At 38.3% G+C, this 24,192-nt stretch overlaps 2 protein-coding genes across 7 annotated transcripts in view; one reads left to right on the top strand and one right to left on the bottom strand.

Annotated features, from left to right (window-relative positions):
- The window catches only part of BRCA2 (BRCA2 DNA repair associated), a 59,590-nt gene extending 52,303 nt beyond the window's left edge, over nucleotides 1–7,287 (top strand). For 2 of the 3 annotated variants that reach the window (XM_032315410.1, XM_032315409.1), the window contains 3 exons: nucleotides 2,226–2,470; nucleotides 3,991–4,137; nucleotides 5,468–7,287. In XM_032315410.1, coding sequence (XP_032171301.1) covers nucleotides 2,226–2,470; nucleotides 3,991–4,137; nucleotides 5,468–6,106 — 1,031 coding nt within the window. In that variant the 3' untranslated portion in view covers nucleotides 6,107–7,287. Of the gene's footprint in view, nucleotides 1–2,225; nucleotides 2,471–3,990; nucleotides 4,138–5,467 lie in introns of those variants that run through there. The other variant, XM_032315411.1, reaches the window with a different exon arrangement.
- N4BP2L1 (NEDD4 binding protein 2 like 1) overlaps nucleotides 1–24,192 on the bottom strand; it is a 56,864-nt gene that overhangs the window by 7,401 nt on the left and 25,271 nt on the right. For 2 of the 4 annotated variants that reach the window (XM_032315422.1, XM_032315424.1), the window contains exons 3-7: nucleotides 13,558–13,685; nucleotides 13,155–13,243; nucleotides 11,174–11,250; nucleotides 9,002–10,095; nucleotides 5,661–5,753 (exon numbers count right to left, since the gene is read on the bottom strand). In XM_032315422.1, the coding sequence (XP_032171313.1) occupies nucleotides 9,837–10,095; nucleotides 11,174–11,250; nucleotides 13,155–13,243; nucleotides 13,558–13,685 (553 nt within the window). In that variant the 3' untranslated portion in view covers nucleotides 5,661–5,753; nucleotides 9,002–9,836. Of the gene's footprint in view, nucleotides 1–5,660; nucleotides 5,754–9,001; nucleotides 10,096–11,055; nucleotides 11,125–11,173; nucleotides 11,251–13,154; nucleotides 13,244–13,557; nucleotides 13,686–24,192 lie in introns of those variants that run through there. The other 2 variants (XM_032315425.1, XM_032315426.1) reach the window with 2 other exon arrangements.

Here is a 24,192-nt window from a genome sequence, read left to right as displayed (position 1 = left end):
TAGAGGACTGGAAAGAAAATGGCAGCCTCCCAATCTCTGTCCTTAGAGGAGCTGAGAGCTGGGGCAGGCACCTCCTCAGTGTGTCCTCAGAGAAAAGCAGTCAGTCTCTCCTGTTTCCCTGGTCTCTGGCCACACTCTGTGTTCACCCAGCCTATGACTGAGCATTTCTATCTCTGGTGCACGACCCTGTTTGGAGCTCCAAACCCAGCAGATTACTGTGGTGGGCTTCTGTGCTGCTCTCCTCCTGGAAGAGGAAGGAGGAGTCTCCCCAGATCTGCTGCTTGTTGGGCCTCTTAGTTTTTTACATAGGATCAGGTCATCTGCAAATAGTCAGTTTTACTTCTTCCTGACCAGCTTAGATGATGTCTTTTCTTTATCTCTCTCTCTCTCTCTCTCTTTTTTTTTTTTTTTTTTTTGGTCTGATTGCTGCAGCTAGGACTTCTAGTACTGTGTTGAATAAAAGTAGAGAATGTGGGCATCCTTGTCTTATTCCTGACCTTAGGAGAAAACCTCTCTCTCACTAGTGAATATAATGCTAGCTATTTGTTTTTCATATATGGCCTTTATTATGTTGGAGTATGTTCCCTCTAACCCTACTTTGTTGAAGATTTTTATCATGAATGTATATTGTACTTTTTCAGATCCTTTTTCTGCATCTGTTGAGGTGTCATATGGTTGTTAGCCTTTCTCTTACTGATGTGATATATCATGATGATTGATCTGTGAATACTGAAGCACCCTTTATTCCCAGAAATAAATCCCAGTTCGTTGTAGTGAATTTTTAAAAATGAATTGTTGGATTCAGTTTCCTAATATTTTGCTGAGTATTTTTACATCCATGTTCATCAGGGAATAAATTTCAAAGTCCTCCTCTCTCCTATTTTTTTGGAAGAGTTTAAGAAAAAGAGGTAGTTTTTCCTATTTAAATGTTTGGTAGAACTCACCTGTGAAGCCATTTGATCATAGACTTTTGATTATTGGGAATTTTTTTATTACTTTTTCAGTTTCATTGCTGTTAATTAGTCTGTTCAAATTTTCTGTCTCTTCCTGATTCAGTTTCAGGGGCATCTTGGTGGCTCAGTCAGTTAAGTGTCTGCCTTCATCTCAGGTCATGATCCTGGGGTCCTGGAATCAAGTCCCACATTGGGCTCCCTGCTCAGTGGGGAGCCTGCTTCTCCCTTTCCCTGCTGCTCGTGCTCTCTCCCTCTTTCTCTCTTTCTCTCAAATAAATAAAAACTTAAAAAAAAAAAAAAAAGGAAAGTTACATGTTTCTGAGAATGTATATGCATTTCTTCTAGGTTGTCTAATATGTTGGCATATAATTCTTCTTTGTTGTCTTAATAATCCTTTGTATTTTTTTGGTGTCAGTTATTATTCTCCTTCATTTGTGATTTTGTTTGCATCTTTTTTTTTTTTTTTTTTTGATGAGTCTGGCTTCATCCTGGTTTATCAATTTTATCTTTTCAAAGAATTAGCTTCTGGTTTCATTGAATTTTTTTTCTCATTTATTTCTGCTTAATCTAGATAATTTCTTTTGTACTACTGGCTTCGAGTTTTGTTCTTTTTCTATTTCCTTTAGGTTATTAGGAATTTTTCCTGTTTCTAGAAGTAGGCCTGTATTGCTATAAACTTCCCTCTTTAGAACAGCTTTGCTTCATCCCAAAGATTTTAGAACCGTTGTGTTTTCAGAGCATTTCCTCATTCTTTTGTACAGCTGCATAGTACAGCATTGCCTGAATATGCCATACTACTCTCCAGTAATATAGGCTACTTTAAATCGTTTATAATTACCTACAAATGGTGCTTCAGTGAATAAGCTCATACAGCATATTTACATGATTCTTGTTTGTACATATCTCACTATTATTGAAAATACATCTTCAGAATAGAGTACTAGAAGTGGGGTTGCTGGGTGGTAAGAGTGCATCACTTTGCTGGGTTCTACCAATTTTTTTTCTCCAGAAGATTGCACAAATTTGTGTTCCCACCAGCAGTGCATACCTGCTTCCCCGTGGCCTCATTAATAGAATATGTTGTCATATTGGCATTAAAATTTAGCATAATAACCAACAGGTTGTTTTGGAAATCCTAAGCTTTCTCTAAATTTAGTTATTTTGATTTCTTTTTACCATTAGTATACCAAAACAAATGGGCATATTAGAAGTTCCTTGCATTTTTTAAATTTATCTAACATATATAATGAAGTGGGTGTTTTGTTTCTTTAGGTCTTGCTCCTTTGGTCTATTTGTCAGATGAATGCCATAATTTATTGGCAATAAAGTTTTGGATCGATCTTAATGAGGACATTATTAAACCTCACACCTTAATTGCTGCAAGCAACCTCCAGTGGCGACCAGAAGCCAAATCAAGAATTCCTACTTTATTTGCTGGAGATTTTTCCAGGTTTTCTGCCAGTCCAAAGGAGGGCCATTTTCAAGAGATATTCCACAAAATGAAAAATACCATTGAGGTAAAATTACTTTGTGCATTACCACGCATTTTAGTATTTTCCTATTGATGGTCAAATATTAAGGAAATGGTGGCTTCTATGAAAATTGGATAGTTGAGATACGATGTAATGAGGTTTCATCCTGTGTAAATTGCTGACGAACCTGAGGAGATAGGAGGACAATAGCTGGGAGAAGATGATTTGGAGGGGACCGAGTGAGGGGAAATTGTGAGGAGGACATTCAGAGCTACATGGTTCAGAGCAGTTGGTAGTAGTTAGTTAATAACATGCAGATTCCAAATTTACATTTTAAATTCCATATCTAGTATTTTATAGTTTGTATCTGTCTTTGATTTGAAATACTCCCAAATAGGAGAACACTGAAATTATTTTCCCTGGATAATGTATGCACTTTGTGCTTAAGTTTATATAGACAGCAAGTAATAATAATATTAGCTAAAGTTTAGAGTGCTTATTGTGTGTCAGGCCTTGTTCCAAGCCTGTCACATTTACTTCTGTCACCAACCCTATGAGGTATGGAGCTTTTTTCTATTTTATTGATGAAAAACAGAGAGATTAAGTCACACAGCCAAGTTGTTAGAAGCAGGATTCATACTTAAGCCATCTGAATGTGTAGCCCAAACTATTAACTACTTTGCAGTGCTGCCTTCCAAAAAATTTTGGATTTTATAAATTGCTAACTAGTAAAGAATCTTCGAGATAAGCCTCTTTAATATTTGAAATGTGTTACTCAAAATATATGTAAATAAAATTATGTTATAAAAAACATTAGAGTAGCTAGCTATGTGAAGGAAGTTGGTGTGATATTTTACCTAAAGACTCAATACACATAGTGAAGAATAACACCCTGATTTATCTGGCTTCTAAATTGGAAGGTGGAGTGGGGGGTTGTCATTATTTGGCTCCCATACAGAGTACATCCAGATTTTCTGAGACTGTTCAAGGGCAGTTCAGAGACAATTGACTCTCATTGACATAGCATTTTCAAGTTTTATAAAATAATTTCATGAACTAGGTTAAATCCTATAAAATTGCTGGTATTTGACCAATTGTAAAAACAACAGTTTTATGTGGTTTAACCTACATTTTGTTTCAGTTAATTATTAAAACAGACATGAGGTGATTCTTTCATTTTACTACTAACCTAAGGCCTACTCTTTAGATGTTAGATGATTTACAGCTATCAGGTAAGAAATAGAACTGGACCTTGAGACCATCTTCTAGCTCCAAATCCAGTATCATGTGAAACCTTGCTTATTAAACTGGATGACTGGAAAGACCTCTCCTATCTCTTTCCTTCCCTGACATACAGACTCCCTGTCTCTCTCTCCACCAACCATGTTGGCTTTGCATTTTACAGTGGTAGATTGTTTGACAATTGCGGTCAAATTTGGGGTGTGTCATCCTTTTTCTTATCATCTGAACCTTTTATTTCTGGTTTTAAAAGTAACATTTTCTGAAAACATGAATATGTACATTTTCATTTTACAAAACAGTTCTTTTCCCATTTATTTTCTTAGAATATTGGTATGTTTTGCAATGATGCAGAAAACAAACTTATGCATATACTTGATGCAAACGGTCCCATGTTGTCCACCCCGACTAAAGACTATGCTTCGGAGCCATACACTGCTCAAACAGTCCTTGGCATGGGAAATAAATTTCTGGTAAGTTAATGCAGATTTAAGGAATTTTGTAAGTATTATAAATGAAGGCAATAATATGTTTTGGTGTATACCTAGTAAACATGGTAAAATGTAATTAAACTTACCTAGAAAGTATAGTCGATTGTTACCTGACTCCTGTAAATCTAGGTTATCTAGAAATTCTGTCTTATCAAAGCCAGAATGTAACATTCTTTGGGGCCAAATTTTACAAACAGGTGCTTTCATGTTTTGCTTTCCAAGTACATGTGATGGAAAATACTTTGCTTGTGTCCTTTTGCTCGAAGCACTGTTCTATACAGTTAGGGTTGTTTCTAAACTCAGTTTGATTTAACTCTTTAAATCACAGTACATGCATATCAAGCCGTAAGGTCTGAATACTGGTTGATGAGTAAGTAGCTAACAGTTGCTAAGTGTATATATATTAACTCACTTAATCTTCACAGCAATCCATGGGATGGAAATTATCTCCATTTTACAAATGAGGGAACTATGGCCTAGAGAGGTTGAACAATTGCCTAAAGTCACAAAACTAGAAAAGTATACGTATGGGAACCCAGTCAGTCTGTGCTCTTAAAATGGTTTAAGAATGCTTATCTTTATTTAAATTGTTAATCAGTTGTTAATAAAGAGGGGCATCTGGGTGGTTTAATCATTAAGCAACTGCCTTCAGCTCAGGAGTCCTGGGATCAAGCCTCATAGCGGGACTCCCTGCTCAGCGGGGAACCTGCTTCTCCCTCTTCAACTCTCCCTGCCTATGTTCCCTCTCTCGCTATGTTTCTGTCAAATAAATAAATAAAATATTTAAATAAATAAGTAAATAAACTGTTAAAAAAAAGAAAAGATTAGTGCATATGTTCCCCTACCCCCTTTTTTGTCTTTTAGTATGATTAGTCTTCATTCTTCTTTCTTTTCGTGTCATTTTTATATCCTTTTATGCAAAACTGTTTCCTTCTGGAATGAGCACAACCATATAAATGTCTCTTGGGTTCATCTGACCTGTGAGTCATGAGGGGAGTGACAAAGTTTGTGGTATTTGTGTGCTTAAATATCTCTAGTGAGGGGTGTATGATTGGCTCAGTCAGTTAAGTGTCTGACTGGTTTCAGCTCGGGTCAGGATCTCAGAGTTGGGATTGAGCACTGCATCGGGCTTCACACTTAGTGGGAGTCTGCTTGAGACTCTCTCTCCCTTTCTGTCTGGCCCTCCCCCCGCTCTCTCTCTCTCTCAAATAAATAAATGAATCTTTTTTAAAAATTCTAATGAGAAGCTAATTTGATGATGTTCTATATATTAGTGCATAATTATCTAGGCTGCTTTTTGTCTTTTTATTAGATGTCTTCTCCCAGTGGTGAGATGAATTACCAGAGTCCTTTATCGCTTTCTAAGCCGAAAGAGAAGTCTGTTCCCACACCTGGATCAGCCCAAATGACTTCAAAGTCTTATCATAAAGGGGAGAAAGAGATGGACGACCCAAAAAATTGCAAGAAGAGAAAAGCCTTAGATTTTTTGAGTAGACTGCCTTTACCTCCACCTGTCAGTCCCATCTGTACATTTGTTTCTCCAGCTGCACAGAAGGCATTTCAGCCACCACGGGCTTGTGGCACCAAATATGAAACACCTATAAGGAAGAAAGAGTTGAATTCTCCTCAGATGACTCCACTCAAATTTAATGACCTTTCCCTTTTAGAAAGTGATTCAATAGCAGATGAAGAACTCGCACTGATCAACACTCAAGCCCTTTTGTCGGGTTCGGCAGGAGAAAATCAACTTATGTCTCTCAGTGACTCCACTAAGACTGCTCCTGAGAACTTAAAAGATTATGTCAGGCCAAAAAGGCATTCTCTGGCATCTGGGGCAACAGGATGCTGGAGCCCCCAAGCCCACACCAAAGAGCGGGAGACCAATGTGCAAGACGCAAGTTCTGTGAAAAGGGCATCTGTGAGACTGCAAAGGCGACAAAAACAAAAATGACAATAAATCAGTTACTGATTCAGCCTTTCCAACTTGTAGAAAATATGGCTTCAACCTCTCAGGATTTGCATATTGAGAAGAAAAAGGACACCTGTGCTTTGTCTATCTCAGGAATGCCCCTGGCCTGTCTCTGTAATGATATACTCTAATTTCAGTTATATGTCTGAAAGTTGACTGTGTATTTATTTATTAACTAATCAAGAAAAAAATATGACAGGATTTGATCACTGGATTTGATCAGGTATATTTTCCAAAGTAAACATAACTTTTTCTTTAAATTGTGTCCCTAATTAAATGAAACTAAGGTTTCTAAGTAGTTATTCTGACTCCTGTAATTCCTTTTAGTTTCGTTCCTATTTTAGGTAGTTTTGTTTTGTTTTTCAGAGGTAACACACTGCAAACCACTTTTCCTTAACAAATGGTTCTCTTATGGTTCTATCCTAACCAAAAGTCAGGAGTAAGAAACAACAGTGGTGTTTTCTTTAGACCAATTCTTCAACTTTAAGTCAACATAACTGCAAGAAAAACAGAATCTTCAACATCATTCCTTTTTATGAGTCCAGTGGGATCACTGAATTATTGTAATTAAAAATTCAAATGCTTTAAATCAGATTTCATAGTGTTCATTTTTTTTTTTAACAAAATGATCACCTGCAACTTAGAAAATCTTTCAAATTGGCAACACTTCTACCTGCTTTATTTTTAGCCCTATCATAGGACTCAGCAAGTACTTCCTTCATACCTGGTTTTCTGTAACCACCAAGGCAGACAGTAATGGATCAATATAAGAGGACATTCTCATCTGTTACCTTCCTATGCTTAATAGAGAAAAGAGAATGCATTTCTAATAGGAGCTAGTAGTATGGAGAAGCTCTTTAATCAGGTCTTTTAATATGTCTTAAATTTATATAAAATACCATGTTTTTGAATCTAATTATAAACACATTTTAAACCCAAGAATAAATCTTTTAAGCAGGTTTTTTCTTTTATAACTGTGATCCATGATTTTTCTCCCCTCTAAAAATTAACATAATAAACAGTCCATTCTGCAGTTTTTAACTGAGGTGTTCTGCCAGTCTTATTAGTATGTGATTTAAGTTTTGTTCATGAAACAAAAAACATAAAACAATTTAGACCAATTCCACCTGGGTGACTCAGTGGGTTAAAGCCTCTGCCTTTGGCTCAAGTCATGATCCTGGGGTCCTGGGATCGAGCCCCACATGGGGCTCTCTGCTAAGTGGGAAGTCTGCTTCCTCCTCTCTCTCTCTCTCTCTGCCTGCCTCTCTTACTTGTGATCTCTGTCAAATGAATAAATTTTTAAAAATCTTTAAAAAAAAAAAAACCAATTTGGTCCTCACATCCCAATCATTTTCCAAGCGATCCACTGTAGAACAGGGAATAAAACTTGAATCTCAGGTGAACAAAAAGAACTATAAGAATTTTACCTGAATTATAAGAATTTTATCTTTCTTTTCATTCCTAGAAAACCTGAATTACTAGAACTTCCTCCATTCTTCATTACCATTTCGATCGTAGAGAGATCTCATGCACGCACTCCATTTTTATATGTTGTAAGTAATATAGTAATATTTTTATACATTGTAAGTAATAAAGCTGCATGAGCAAACTATGAGGCTTAAGTATATGTGGATATTACTCCCTAAGAAGAGACAATGATTACAAAGTCAAGAGTATACACTGTCTGATAAGGGATAAAATGTAAAAGCAACTTGTGTTATTCAACAATCACTTAATGAGAGCCTATCTTGTACATAAAGCCCTCTGCCAGCTATATGAACGATGCAAATATTCATAATACAAAACACTACAGGCTAAAGTTGAGTGTTCAAAAAATTATATATGAATTAGGAAACTTGAGAGAACAAATAGATCCCCTCTAGCTAGGATAAAGCTGGCAGCATTTAATCCTTTTAATGTTTCCAAAGCAAGTATTTCAGGAGTCATATGGGGGGGGAAAAAAAGACAAATAGGGAAACTACTCTTCAGAGCCCTTTAAAAGCTCTGGATCTAAACCTGGGGCCACTTCATAATGGTTGCATAGCAGTAAGACTTCAGTCATGTCAGGTATTGAATGTTAAAGTAATAGCCTTTCTAATGTGCACAGATCAAATAATTTGAGCATATGAAATACAAGGTTGCTCTTTACCTTTATGTCTCCTATTTATTAAAGGAGATGGGCAAACAAGTTTAGGATATAGAAAACTGGTTCTTAATATGGTAGAATTCTAGGGTATTTAGGTAATTAATTTTTTATATCGTTGAACCAGAAAAAGTGTAGATTCAATGACAAATCCATAGAAAGCAATACCATATATAATTTTTAATAACCATAAAAGCACCATTATATAGGACACTTAAAATAATAGTTCACAGGACATTAGAAAGAAGCTGTTGGCCAACAAGAAATAAAGCATACATCCTATATGGTCTTACTTATCATGGTCTCACACCAAATTAATCTGATTCTAACCTGTTGAGATTTAACTTGGAATCATAAATTCAGAATTGGTATAAGAGGGACATTCCAGAGTTGTGGCAGAACTTTATTGTCTTAATGCTACATAAAACACCAAGACTGGTCATTTTCCAATGCGCATGGCTTTGACATACCCTTGTATGATTTCTGTCTTGGGATGTTTAATTATTTGCACTCCCAAACATTTGGGCAGCCATCTGATCACACACGTTTATTATTAGGCATAATTTTAAAAACTCTTAACTTTTCCTCTTAAAAATTAATGTTTTATAAAGTCAGGCTTCTTTTATTTACATGGTTAGCACAACAGCCAAAAGTTAATCAGTTTTACTCTTATTCAGTAAAGTGGTAGTTAAAACCAAGATGTGACTTTAAATAATGACACTGATTTTCCTCACCTTGTACAGCTGTTAAGGATCTGACAGGGGCTCCTGGGTGGTTCAGTCGGTAGCGCACCCAACTCTTGATTTCAGCTCAGGTCATATCTCAGGGTCATGAGCTTGAGCCCAACGGTGGGCTCCATACTGAGCAAGGAGCATGTTAAGACACTCTCTCCCTCTTCCTCTGCCCCTCCCCTGCTCTCTCACTCTCTGTCTCTAAAAAAAAAAAATTTTAGAAGAAGGATCCAATATTTTTAACAATGACACATCACTAGAATAAAGGAATAATTTCCCCAAGTATCTACTTTGAAGGACAGTATTCCCTTAGATGTATGCTCTCTGGCATGTGCATTTTAAGGGAAAATCAGTATCATCATGACAGCCACACATCTCACATTTTGGGATACATAGATTATCAAAGTAGCAATGGCACTAATATTTTTCCTGCCTCCCACTTCTCCCCCACCTTTCCAACTTTCCTGATGAAGATGAATTTCCTGGAAAAGTAGATTACTTCAGAGAAAGTGGTACTAAAGCTTCTGTATATCGAACTTAGGTGACTGCGTATGTGCATGGGCCCGTTCTCAGGTTTCTGTTTCCAATTTCTGGTCTCCCTAGGGAAAGGGACTTTGTTTAATCAAGTCAGCAGAATTCCCAGCATCAGACCATGCATATAGGATCACTGTAACAAATGCTTGTTGAAGATGAGTATAATGACTTCTGCTCAAAAACTTTCAGGTCCGACTATTTACACTGGAATTAGAGCTCTGAGGAAAACCGAACAAAGAATAAATACCAAAATTTGCAGTAAAAACTGATTTAGGAAAATTTCGATTGCATGTAAGATAGGCCTCTAATATCCATGGTGACAGCCACCTCTTCTGTTAAAGGAGCCCTCATTTGTGAAGCCCCCATGAGCCCTCCGGTTGGGAAACTCAGCGTACGGATTCCAGTATCGTGCGCCGTTGGAAGGTGAGGCGTTATTCCTGTCCTGGTTTCTGTTCATTCTGCCGGGCTTTTCTGCATGAAGCACGCTGTGAAAGGTAACATCGTGTTCATACCGCTCCTTCATTCGGTGTATTTTTTCTCTGGGGACTCCATGAATGTTTCTTCTACGTGAGAACAAATGCAAACATTTACTTAAGGCAGCATATTATCCAAAGGAGTTACTTGTATTTTACATAGAGATGCACTCCCTCCTCTCTGGATTTAACTCTCACAGAAGCCTAAAGTCTCCTTAAGGAGTTATCTTTCAGGCTCCACTGCTGTTTTGCATTCCGCCCTGAGGCTAGCAAAGAGTAAGAGCTTCACCAAGGCTTATTTCTCGAAATCTCAATTTGGTGCCTCAAGACATAAAAGAACACTGGGAGCCCTTTTTATTATATATTTTTTGGTTAATCATGCATATCTCTATAATTAATTCGTGTCAGTCAGTCCTAGACACTACTAGATGCTAATTAAAATAATCTTACATTCAAGTGGGCATGAGAATCCACTGGGGATATAGCTCGAAATGCAATCACCAGAGATTCTCTGAAGAAGGCCAGGCAGTGAACTAGGATTTCAACAACCCCCTCAAGCAGTCCTGATGGGGGTGGGCCACCGGCCCACTCTGGAAACACTAACTGCTTGTAACCATAGAATGAACTAGCCTTATTCCTAAAAAGTAAATTCTGATCTCACTGATCACTTTAAATCACTGGCATTATCTCGTAACACAGATAGTGAACATCAGAACTCATGCACTCAGTCAAGTTAGTATTACTTGGACACGTATTGCTTTATAAATTAGAAGCAGCATCTAAACCGTAAATGAACCACAGACTGTTGAACAACTAAAGATCTTTATTTAGCCTAAACGCAGAAACACCACTGACATGTGCAGTCCCATGCAGAGAAAAGTGCTTTCAAACGCTCATTAATGAAGAAGCATTTCAGCAGAAAGTTAAATGTGTCCTTTAAAAGGACTAAGTCTAAGCCATGGTTTAGCATTTAGCATTATATTAGAAAACTGACCCAAAACTAAAGTCTTCACATTAATAATGCCAAAGTTATCAATTTCCAAGAATTACCATTTCTGGCCTGAAAACTACCATGTCCATTTCCAGCCTGAAAAGATTCTTTTGTTCGGTCTGAAATACCTGAAAATAGCAGGATACATAATGAGGAACTAGAAAAACAAAGAAGTACCTTGCTAACTCTTGAACGTTGAATTTCCAGCGAGTGTCAGGTTCTCGGAATATAACTTCATAGTTATTTTCAAGTGCCTGATTTTTCAAAAGTACATAAAACATTGAAGACATGGTATGTATGTTTGGGAATGTTTATGCTGCCATTTCACATTTACTACAAATCCTTTCTACAATTCCTCTGTTTTTACCAGAAATCCAAGGCCTGAGTTTATCTTAACAAGTACAGTTGGTTCATTTCCATACTTAGCCACTCTCAGATTTTATTATGGTTCCAGTGATAAATTTTAGTCCATTTTATCTACTATGTAGGAAAAGTATAATGGTTCTTTGTTTTGGACATTTAAAAAAAATTAGATAGCTGAACTCATTGTAAAATCCTAGTCATAGGTATGAGAAATGCATTCAGTGGCTTCTCAAAGTCCCTAATATGATTTTCATAGAGTTTCTTCTGTCAAATGCTCTGTCCCTTCCCTCACACCTTGATTAGAAAGTGAGGGTCCCACAGGAACAGAGCTTATGAAAGAAAAGTGATTTTCCCGTACTTTTTACAAACTCTTCCCGCCAAAAGGAACTTTCCCCTCTATGCAACACAGTTTGGCTCAGTGTACTTGTGCCCCATTTTTCTTGAGTTTAAAAAATGATTACAGTTTCCATATAAACATCCAATTATTCTTTGCTTTCATAAATTGACTACTACTTTTTTTTTAATCTCAGAATTGAACTTCATTATTGTTTATTGTGTTCTAAAACACAGAATGAAAAGAGCAAAGTAAAGATTTCCTCTTCATTCTTGAGATGGACTCCTCTAGTTAGAGAAGGATTCAAATATCATACATGGAAAATATCTAATTTCTGTGTCTAATAGCTGTGGATGGCTGAAAAAGATTGTATATTCCAGATAATACAAAATAAGAAAGGAAAATGTCCTCCCTCAAGCCACTCTCCACTAACTTTTGGTTTTGAGTCATGCCTTAATTAGACTATTCGTGTTCCTGTTCATTTCTCTACCAAGTAGACTCTTGGTCCACGAACTGAAGTGACCACAAAGCTGATGTTCCTTCCTTCCTACATCCACCCAAGGTCCCACAGGCTGGGCCCAAGTTACCCTGATGGACGTACAATTCGAGAAAAGCGCACCTGTATAGAAGCTAGTTTGCCCCCAAATTAAAAAGAAGCCACAAATAGATGGGCCACAAGCCCCGTTTCAGAGATATTCCCTTTACAGTTAGCCAAGTGGGGACTGTATGTGACAAAATGACACTACTCAGCTGTCTTCTTCCTGCCCTGTGTGTCTCAGGGTCTTTTATCCGGTGTATATACCCCATAGGAAGTGAAACTTATTACCATAAGAGGTGAAATACGTCTGAAAAAAAAATCAGATATATTTCAAAATTAAAAATACGCACAATGTTTTATTCATCTTACTGTTCTTTCCTATTCTGACAATAGAGAGCTGAGTTGTTATCTTTGTATATTTATATTCTAATATCCTTTACAGTGCTAACCCTCAATCTGTTCTTAAACCCCCCAAAATAAATAAACAAATAAAAAGTGGCCCAGACTCTCCCACAGCAACACCACCCAGCACTGAAATCCCTGTCTTGCCAAAGACGGAAAAGTGTCTTATTATCATCCACCACTCGGCTAGCATAGTCCATCCAGTTTCTCTGCAAGTCTCAGAGGGCACTACTGTGCATGTATGTCTCCCCTTGGGAAAACAATCAAGACAGAAGAATTCACAAGAATTGGGACCAAGGAGGATTTAAAAACGTACCCTGAGGTGATATTAGCATCTCAGCGAATTTCAGCCATCGAACAACAGAGAAACACTAAAAGAAAACCTCTTTACCTGCACCCTGAGAGAGCTACAATTAATAAAGATGAGATCATGGCAGATCAGAAGAAGAGGAAAGAACAAATGTTGCAACTTTCTCACAAAATGTCCATAACTGAAAATTCAGAATGATGCTTCTTCCTACCATGACTGCATAGGGCTTCATTTCCCAGGCGTGGAGGTTGGTATTATCAATAATAATGGGGGATATGCCATTCCTCATTGCTTTTCTGGCTGCAACACAATGTTACATAACAGTGAACAACATGCAACAATCAGAAGGGTGAGCGTACTCCATATTTTGTTATTTTCTTATCACAGGTGTCCTCATTACACAACTTTAGTGCCACGTATTTCAGAACCCATTACCAATTGTTTTCTTTTCCTGGAATCTAGGGAGTTTATGCTCTGACATTCTGTTTGGGAGCGCAGGGGAAAATGGCAGAACTTTTGATTACGCTCCTTCTCGAAAACGTATTCATTCTGCAGCAGCTATGATCTATGTGCACAATAGGATTTCCCGGGGAATTTGGAAAGGAATTTGTCACCTCTTTTCTGGTTCCACTCATGTGCTTCCTCCAGGAAGTCGGGATTGAACTCATAGGCACCGTCTTCCCTGAAGAAATAGTCATCCGTGCTGAAAATCAGGGCCCTGGGAAAGTCGTGTTGCAATTGTCTAGAAAGTGGGGAAATAAGAGATTGCTTTATGATTATAAACAGCCATTATAGAGATTATTTCCTTCCATCGCCAACATTCAGCAGCTTGTAATTATGAGGCCACCAGATTGTATGTTGTTGAAACTCAATTTAAGGAGAGAGATGTTTATCATTTCTAGAAGGTACCAGTCCTTCACACGAGGCAGCCCTGCCCTTCCCCCCATCTCTCACCGGTCCCGTAAATCCCAGCTCCTTGGAGCTCTGGTCTCTGTAACGACCCACCTGAGACACTAGTTCTTGCTGATGTATGAGAGGCGGAGAAAAGGGCTGCGTGTGTGTACAACCCCTCTCCAGGTAACAGTTTACATCTTATCAGTGACCTACACCAAGTGAGAATAAGCACACTGGAAGGCAGGAGGTAGAGCCAGCCTTCCCCAGGCCGCCTTAAACTACTCTCTCACACTCTCGAAATATGAAAATGTCACCGAAAAAAAGGAAAAGGAGTGTCCCCTTTAAAACAAAGGAAAACAATAAAAAAGCTATTAAATTCCGCACAAAATCACTTCCAAGAGAAGAGATTTCCACTTAAAATCCTTATTCAGGGGCACATGGGTGGCTCAGTGGGTTAAGCCTCTGCCTTTAGCTCAGGTCATGGTCTCAGGGTCCTGGGATTGAGCCCCGAATCAGGCTCTCTGCTCAGCAGGGAGCCTGCTTCCCCCTCCCTCTCTGCCTGCCTCTTTGCCTACTTGTGATTTCTCTCTCTCTGTGTCAAATAAATAAAATACTTTAAAAAAATAAAATCCTTATTCAGACAATTTGGGGAGAAGGTGGATATGATGGTAGGTAGTAAGTGGGTAAATCTCTGAGCCTCATCTCATCATCTTTAGAAATGAAGGATGATTCCCCCATCCTGCTAGATTACCACACTGATTTGATAACATGGGGAGTCACGGGTGCAGTGCCCAACGCAATGAGTGTCCGTTTCTTTCCTTCATCCCTGTGGCACCAACAAAACTTCAGCAAGCAAACAGAGCATAGGACCAAATGGATATGCTCAGAACAGGGGTGCCTGGGTGGCTCAGTCGTTTAAGTGGCTGCCTTCGGCTCAGATCGTGATCCCAGGGTCCTGGGATGGAGCCCCACGTCAGGCTCTCTGCTCAGCGGTGAGTCTGCTTCTCCCTCCTTCTCTCTCTCTCTCTGCCTGCCGCTCTGCCTACTTGTGTTCTACTTCATCTCTCTGTCAAATAAATAAATAAATAAATATCTTTTAAAGGGGGGGGCAGGGAATAAAAAGGAAAAAGGTTGGAGAATGACAAGGAGAGGAAATGCAAGGAGAAAGCAGAGCTGCTCAACTGTTGTATGTTTGTCCTTCTCTGCGAGGAAGAGCTCTCCTTGATCAGGATGGAGCAGGGTACGTGTAAGGCACCAGAGCCCCAATCTTACATAAGCTCCTAAATTGCTCTGAAAGGCTTGGGTTGAATTTTAGACTCTTCTCTATCCAGTCAGGTGACCTCTCTCTAAGCGTTTCCCTGACCAAAAACCACAGATAAGCGTCACCACCTATGAAATGGAGCTTCAAGTGAGGCTCAGATGAGAGCAGATCTGAGAAAACGTTTTGCAAATGGTGAGGCACCTTGACAGTGTGAAGTACTATTATTGTATTAATAGTTATAATAGTTATAGTTATAATAGTTATAGTTATAATGCACATGATCAAATTTATCAAATTTATCAACCCCAGGGGTAGATGTGCCACATAGTCAAGTACGCTGCAGGGTGTATGTAATCTTGAAATTACTGCAAGGGAATTCGTATGGCAGTGAGTGAAAGATATGAAAAACCAAAATAAAGCAAAAACCTCAGTGTTCAAGAATGAGTGAACACATTCCAGAAACAGAAAACAAACATCTCTGTCAAAATGCTTCAGCAGGCTTGATAGCATTTAAAAAGAACACAGCATAGCTGATGGGCTGAGTTGGTAAATGGAAACATTCAATGTGTATAATCTCATATCCTGATTTAAACAGGAATCTGATGGTGTCTCTCATGGCCTTGTGGAAAAATGTAGACAAGAAGATGATGTATTTTAATAACCAGAGAATATTAGATAATTATCCAACTCATTAAACATTTACTGAGCATTTAATATATGCCAAGTACAGGGTGAAGCGTTAAGGTACCAAAAAAAAATAAAATAGCTGCTTTCAAGGAATTCACAGCATAGCCAAGGAGCCAGACACAGACGACCTCACAGTGTAAAGAGCTGTACAGATGAAGGACACGAGAACTTGGGGTCGGGAACAAGTTCAGACAGCGAAACATTAAAAGGCGACCCCACCGGACTTGGATCCTGAGACAAGGGAAAATTCCGCCGCTGGAGAAGGGGTTTAAAACCACAAACAGTAAAGTTCAGGCTTCAGGGCCTGTTACCAGAACGGAGCTCTAGGGGAAAAATAAGAGCAAGTTAAAAGGGGCAAATCATATTTGCAGCGGTTTTCCATTCGGAGTGCTACACAATATAAGAGAGATTTGCTAAGCTGGACTAGGTCCAGCAAAGAGGGACCAGGTCAGTGTAAGGTCTGAAAACCATGGAAACCACGTCAGATGAGAAGAGATCATCAAAGGGCTGTGGGATGCTTAAAGTGGGAACGGGTGATCAGAGTGACTCCTGATAGGGCTCCCAGCTCAAGAAGCCTGTTGCGTGGAAAGGTAATGACCTGAGTTCATGGATCCCCAGTTTGGGTTGGGCTCATGGGGGCATTTCTGCCTGTCTTGCCTGGGACCATTCACACAGCCACAGTCATCTGACAAGGGACATGCTGAGTCTTCTCCGTGGGCCTCATCCGTTCACGTGTGGCTGCCTTTCGACCCGTGTGGTCTCCTGACCTCAGGGAGGCTAACCCAGGCCTCTTCACACACCCCAGTCATTCAGAGGGCAGGAGTGCAAGCAGTTAGGCTTCAGCCACGTTCTGCTGCTCAAAGCAAGGTGCTGTGGGGGCCCCCAGTGAAAGGGGAGGGAACTAAACCACGGGAGAGGTGACAAGGAAAGGCGGCCACTTCAACTCTACCACGGATGCAGAGAGTGACACAAAAGAAAAGTATGAAGGAGGTTTAATGAAACCAGTTTTCCTCATTTGCATGTACGTCTTTTATTTGACTTTAAAGACACTCAAGCCGAAAAGCCCAAATTTTAAGTCCAAATTTTAACCTCCAAGGCAAACAGTGATTATGACAACACCTTAGGAAAAAATCTAAAGGCCGCACTAAGAGGAGCCTGGGTGGCGCCGCGGATTAAGCAACTGACTCCTGATTTCAGCTCAGGTCATGGAGTCAGGGTCATGAGACTGGGCTCAGTGCTGAGCTGGCTTGAGTCTCTCTCCCTGTCTGCACACACACATACACACACTCTCTCTCTCTCTCAAATAAATAAATCTTTAAAAGCAGCCCTAAGTCCGTGTGTATTTTATATTTGTGGCTATTTTACAGTTCCTAAATTATTTTCAATAATGTTATCTAGTCTAAATAATGAAAGCTGCATTCAGAAGTTCAATAATAGTGCATAACTTATTTTCCTTATCTTTGTATATATAGTAAGTTAAGCAAAGTTATGGATATTGGTTCCAAGAGTTTTGTTTTGTTTTTCTTTTTGGTTCCAGATTTGCCAGCCTTCTAAATCTGGTTTCGTTTGTTTTCTTATTAAGTATGCCATTCATAGGTTTCATTGTGGTCTTTTACCATTTTCAGAGTTGAATTTTTCTTCTGGTGTACTGTCGGAGGCAGGCCCCTGGCTAGGGCGGCCTCCGCCATTAAAAGATGGCGCCTGGCTAGTTGCCAGGTTAGGATTGCCTTGTGAGACTAAACGGAACGCCCAAAGAGGAAGTAAACAGCATTGGTTGCTAGCGAAGTTATTCGTTTAGGTGCACAGCCTGATTCGCTCCCTCCTGTACCCTGCTCACTGATTGGTCATGTAAGCGTATATAAGTGTGTAGACTTGCGGAAATAAGGAGAGAGAAGATACATCTGAACTGGGGCTTCTTGTCGTCCTTGCGGGTCGAGGGCAATAGTGTACATAGCCTTGTCCACTTTTGTTTTTCTCTTTAAGGCTTATATTATCTATTGGAAGTTAAGATTCTCACTCTCTAATGTTTCCTTTAAAAAAGCTTTAAGACATGAATGTCCAATTCACATTTTATTTCAATCCTATTTCAGAAAACAAAACACACACACACACACACACACACACACACACACACACACAGACAAGACAAAGAAACTACTGCCCTCCGTTGTAAAATTCTGCCCTAGAGTAAAAGTTACATTGTTCAGGGCCTCCATGGGGCTAGACCACTGCTCATCATTTCCTGAGAGATGTCTGACTATATAGCCTCACTGATCCTCCTAACCAACAGGCAGGCAAAAATATGAGCGTTTTCACCTTTACAGCTCTCACAGAACCCGGGGAGGCTGGGGGCCAGTGGGAGATTTGTCTGTGTGAGCTTCCTGAATGAGCATTCAGGTAAAAACCTTGTTTTTACCTTCAGCTGAATGCAAATTAGCACTGGCAGGTACAGTGGCATCTGGAATCTTCAGGACAATAAAAGCTCTCCTAGCTACATAAAGAACTGATGAAACAGACAAATCTTGAATTTCTGAAACATAGGTGGAAGCAATAAATACCATTCCATTGGCTTCAGAAGTGATGAGTACAATGCATCAGCTCTAGCTTTCTTTATGGTCAGAAGCCTCATGCATTGAGTAAATGAAGAGGATGAAAATAAGAGAAAAGGAAAAAATGGAAAGCCAATTACTTCCACATAACTTTCACTTCCACAACTTCCCCTGCAACTCACTGAAAATCACTGCTATGAGGGAAATTCGGGTACTAATCTTGATTTCAAACTTTTCACTCTTCTGTGTAATTTTTTATTTAATAACAAATACCCATGAGAACGTATTTAGCTATCTATTGGTCACTCACTCGCTGACAAAGTCCAACGTTACTATGTAATTGTGAGTTGCACCCTCAACTTTTCTATGGAAGTCTCCCAACATGCAAAAGTAGACAGGGTAATACAATCAGACAGACTAATACAATCACTTCCTGTGGACATGTGACCCAGGTTCAACAGTCATCACAGCAAGGGCACCTGGGTGGCTCAGTCGGTAAAGCATCTGACTCTTGATTTTGGCTCAGGTCATGACCTCAGGGTTGTGAGATCGAGATCCACAGACAGCTCTGAGCTAGGGGTAGAGCCTACTTAAGATTGTCTCTCTCCCTCTGCTTCTGCCCCTCCCTCCTGCACATGTGCTCACTCTCTCAAAAAAACAAACCAAAAAACCACACAATTATCACAGCCAACCTCATTTCACCTGCTTCATACTTCATTTCACCAAATATCCCATCAGTGTTCAGATTTCCCTGATTCTCTCATAAATATGTCCCTAGGGTTGATTTTTGGAAGCAAGAGCCAACAAAATCCACACATTGTACCTGGATGCCATATCCCTTATGTCTCATGTATTCTACTTTTCTTTATCCTTTTTATTTCCACCTGAACTTTCCCCCTGTAAACTTTCCTATTTAGGTGTTCAAACCCTTAGAAATAGTCAAAAGAATAATTCAATCAACATTGCTTGCAGGCACCATTTGTCAACAGTTGGCCTCAATTATTTTCTCTTTCATATGCGAACTGTTGATGAATCATTAAAAAATTAACTTGCAGACATTGTGACACTTTGCTGCTAAACTCCTTGTCAAGTATCTCCTATGAACAAAGACATTCTCCTGCATAACTGCAATAACACGAGTGAACACGAATTTATCATAGCTGATGTTAATAGAATTTTTTTAACTTAAAATTTTTAAATTTCCCTGATGGTCCCAATAGTGCCTTTCATAGGTTCAATACTGCATCTGGTTTTATATCTCTTTGGTGTCTTTTATTTATTTTTTTAAGATTTATTTATTTGTCAGAGAGAGAGCACAAACAGAGGGAGTGGCAGACTGCGGGAGAAGCAGGCTCTCCACTGAGCAAGGAGCCAGATGTGGGACTCCATTCCAGAACTGTGAGATCATGACCTGAGCCGAAGGCAGATGCTTAACTGACTGAGCCACCCAGACACCCCTCTTCGGTGTCTTTTAATCTACAACTGTCCTCTTGCCCTCTTTGGTTTCCCTTTTTGAAGAGTTCCAGTCAGTTGGCTTTAGAATACCCTCCATTCTGAGTTTTTCTGATGGTTTCCTCAGGACTAGATACATTTTTGGAAGAAAAGTACAGAGGTAATGTTTGTATACTTCCATTTGCACATCATAACAGTTTGTGCTGTCATGTTCAGTGTGGCCACTTGGCTAAAAGGTGGTATCGACCAACTCTCTCCTCTGTAAGGGAACATTGCTTCCCTTGTAATATTAGGTGACATCAGGGCAGGAGGGCTGGGATGGGGGGTGGGTGGTGACACTGTGAAACCCCATGTAATGATCCTGTTGTCCACCAAACTTCCCCTCAATGATCTTTACTCTCATTGCCAACCATTACCTGAATTGACTATTACATTAAGAACTGCAGAATATTGATTTTCTTCATTATGTAATTTCTTCTATATTTACTTCATGGCATTGTCTTGTGAAGAGGAGCTTTCTTTCCCCTTCCCTTTTAATAATCTTTAACATCCTTATTCTTTATGATGTTCAGGTTGTCCCATATTTGACCAATAGGTATCCCTTCAAGCTGGCTCCTGTGTCTTTGTCTACACAAACATTTTCCTTTCTAATTAGCAAAGAAATATATATTCACTGCAGAATATTTTTAAATAGAAAACTACAAAAACGGGAGGTTCCCATATTCCCCCATCTAAAAATAATTATTATCACTTTGATATTTCCAGGAAATAGAAAGATAGGTAGTTGAGTAGATAGGTAGGTAGGTAGGTAGGTAGATAGAATTTCTTTTTTATCTGAGGTTTTGTTACATAAAAACAGAAGCATAATATAAAGTATACCAAGTTTTCATCAAATTTATTTCCAAAGCAATTTTCTCCTACCTCATGAAATATCTTGCTATGACATTATTTTTAATGAGTATGACATAAATACTCACTTGGATGTATCATAATTTACTTTTCCAATGCCCTGTAGTTAAGTATTTGCTTTGTACCAACTTTTTTGATTATCAGCAAGATTATTTTACATGTACTGATCATTTAGAGATACTCTTTTATGGACTGCATTTTCATATCCTTTGTTAGTAAATGTTACCTCCTTCTTACTGAATACATAGATTTCTTTTTAATTTTGCTTATGATAAACTCTAACATAAAAGTCTAAACTTTCAGAAATTTTTCTAGTTACATGTATCCATCTTTTATTTTCTATTTTCTTCCTCTGATGATTCATTTACAAGTCTTTCCCACCCCAGGTTTATGTAAATATTCATCTTTGTTCTATTACATTGTACTCCCCAATCCATCTAAAATTTTATTTTGGTATGCTGTACTGGCTAAGGATCTAACTGGATTTTTCTTCCACATGGAAACCTGGTTATCCCAAGCCTATTAACAGAATACTTTGTCAATTCCCCATTGCTTTAAAACACTTTTTTTTTTTAATGTACTAAATGACAACAAATAACTAGGTCGGTTATTGGACTTTCTGTTTTGTTCCACTAAGCTTGATGTGTAAATTCTTCATTATCTTCTTTTCCCATATTTTCTCATTTTTTAAATTATATCCAGTAGTTATGAACCTTTCCTTTATATAATTTATACTTTTATTTTCTTATCTTGCTGAAGAGACATTTCTGACCGATACCATGTAAAATGATTTAAGTAGGGTCTATGCTCAAGATGAGGCTTGAACTCACGACCCTGACATCAAGAGTCACATGCTCTATGGACTAGGTCAGCCAGGTGCCCCAAGGATATCCTTTTCTAGATGTCTTTGATTCTTCTTCTGGTGGGCTAAATTTGATTGTTGTAATAAATTTTCTTTTCAATACTGCTAAGCACTACACAAGGGATTTTGCATATAATATCTCTCCTTAATCTTTATAACAATCTTATGAAGTAAATATTTTCTCTAGTTCTTAAAGAAACTGAACCTTCATGTGCTTAAATAACTGGCCCAGGTTTACACAGATTGGATGCTGTGCTGCCTGAATTTTACCTCAGATCTACACAGAATCAGGATACATGGGTGTTATATACTTTGAGAGCTCTTGTGTGTCTGAGAAAGACCTTAAATTGTCTTCACACGTTAACAGTTTGGTTGAATGAGAACAAGTGGATTACAGTCCTTTCCCACAGATGTTTATAATTCATATATGTTCCAGTTAGACATGGGTTTGGTTGCATTTAGCAAAAAAATCAGGTAACCGTGGCTTTTAAAAATGTATATATTACATATAAAAAATAGAGATATTGTATGGACCCAGGTCAACAATGGACCCAGGTATCTACCACCTTTCTTAGCACAAGGCTTCCATTCCTTCCTGCCTCCATTCAGTGCCTTCTAGTGGGTACAGAATGCCACTGCAACTCCAGCTTTCACATCCATATTCTGCATGGTGGAAAGAGGCAAGAGAGCCTTGAAAATGTAGTTTTCTAGTTGGCACGTTGCCACACCTAACAAAAAGGAATGAAGGAAGCTGGGGTAGTTAATGGTTTTGCAGCAGTCTTACCAGTATATGTCTAAGTACTGAGTTTATCTTTTTTAATCACTTTTGTTTAGGTCTTCAACTCAGAAATATGGGCTATTCTATTTATAATCATTGCTTTGGTTATATTTACTACGGTTTTATTTGATTATATTTATTATCACATTTGTCATCTACATTACTCTCTGATTTTCTGTATTGTGATTCTATTCTTCTCTATTTCTATTGGATTTTTAAAGTCCAATACTTTCTTTGGATTCTTTTTAAAAATAGATCTTATTTAGCTCCTTTTCAAATCCTTTCTGCTTCTTAGCCAACTCCCCTCATATTTAAGACTCCTTATTATTATTATTATTTTTATCTCATAGCACGGAGAGGAATTTTCAAGAAAAAAACTTTAAATACACAGAAAAGGAAAAATAATATAACAAATATCTGTATACCTACCATCTGGAGCTATAATTGTTAACATTTTCTCATATTTGTTTTGTTGACTTAACATTCAACTAACACCCTGCCCTTAACTCTGGCATTCCCACCACCTTTACTATACTTCTCTTTTCCCTTTTCCAGAGCACTTATCCCTTCTAACATATAATTTCTTTGTACTTTACATCTGCTTCCCTACCTCTGGCATACGAGATCCATGAGGGCAGGATCTTTGTTTTGTTCACTTACTATTCTCAAATACCTAGAAGACTGCCTGGGATATAGTAGACACTCAGTAAATATTTATTAAATGAATAAATGAAGGAAAAGTATATTTTTCTATAAATCCATGTTTATATATAGACTTAGTCCATTCCTTTTAATCGCTACATGTAGTACTCCATTATCAGCAAATATAGCTAATATTTATTAAGTGCTTACTATGTTCCAGCACTATCCTAATGGCCTTCCATTTTTCATACAATACTCAAATAGACCTATGAGATAAGTACTGTTAGTAGCCTCTGTGATACAGATGAAGAAATTAAGACTCACATCAGCTCTAATGACACACAGACCGAAAGTGAAGAGATAGAAAAAGATATTCCATGCCAATGGAAAAGAAAGTTGGAATAGCAATACTCATATCTGACAAAAACAACTTTAAAAGAAAGCCTGGGGACACATGGGTGGCTCAGTCTGTTGAGCATCCTACTTTGATTTCAGCTCAGGTCATGATCTCAGGTTCGTGGGATCAAACCCCATGTTGGGCTCTGCGCTCAGCACAGAGTCTGCTTGTCCCTCTTCCTCTGCTTCTCCCCTACCCCCACTCGTGCTTGTTCTCTCTCTTAAATAAATAAATAAAATCGTTAAACAAACAAATACTATAACAAAAGACAAAGACACTATATACTGATAAAGGGGTCAATGCAAGAAGAGGATAGAACATTCATAAATATTTATGCAATCAACATAGGAGCACCTAAACAGATGAAGCAAATATTTATAGACAAAAAGGGGGAAATTGGCAGTAATACAATAATACTGGGGACTTTAATGTGCCACTTTCATCAATGAATAGATCTTTTTGCAGAAAATCAATAAGGAAACAGTGACTTTAAACAACACATTAGACCTAATGGGCTTAATATACAGAACGTTTCATCCAAAAACTGCAGAATATACATTCTCTTAAAGTGCACATGGAACACTATTACCCATAAATTATATATTAGGCCATAAAACAAGTCTCAATAAATTCAAGAAGACTTAAGCCATATCAAGCATCTTTTCTGATAACAATGGTATGAAGCTAGAAATCAATTAAGAGAAGAAAACTGAAAAAAATGCCAACATTTGAAACTAAACAACAAGCTACTAAACAACCATTGTGTCAGTGAACACATCAAAAAGAAAATAAAACAATACTTTGAGACAAATTAAAAC

This window comes from Mustela erminea, chromosome 15 (assembly GCF_009829155.1).
Source record: "Mustela erminea isolate mMusErm1 chromosome 15, mMusErm1.Pri, whole genome shotgun sequence".
Taxonomy (NCBI): Eukaryota; Metazoa; Chordata; class Mammalia; order Carnivora; family Mustelidae; genus Mustela; species Mustela erminea.
The sequence above is the reverse complement of the archived record's forward strand: the minus strand, read 5'-3'. Positions and strand labels throughout refer to the sequence as shown.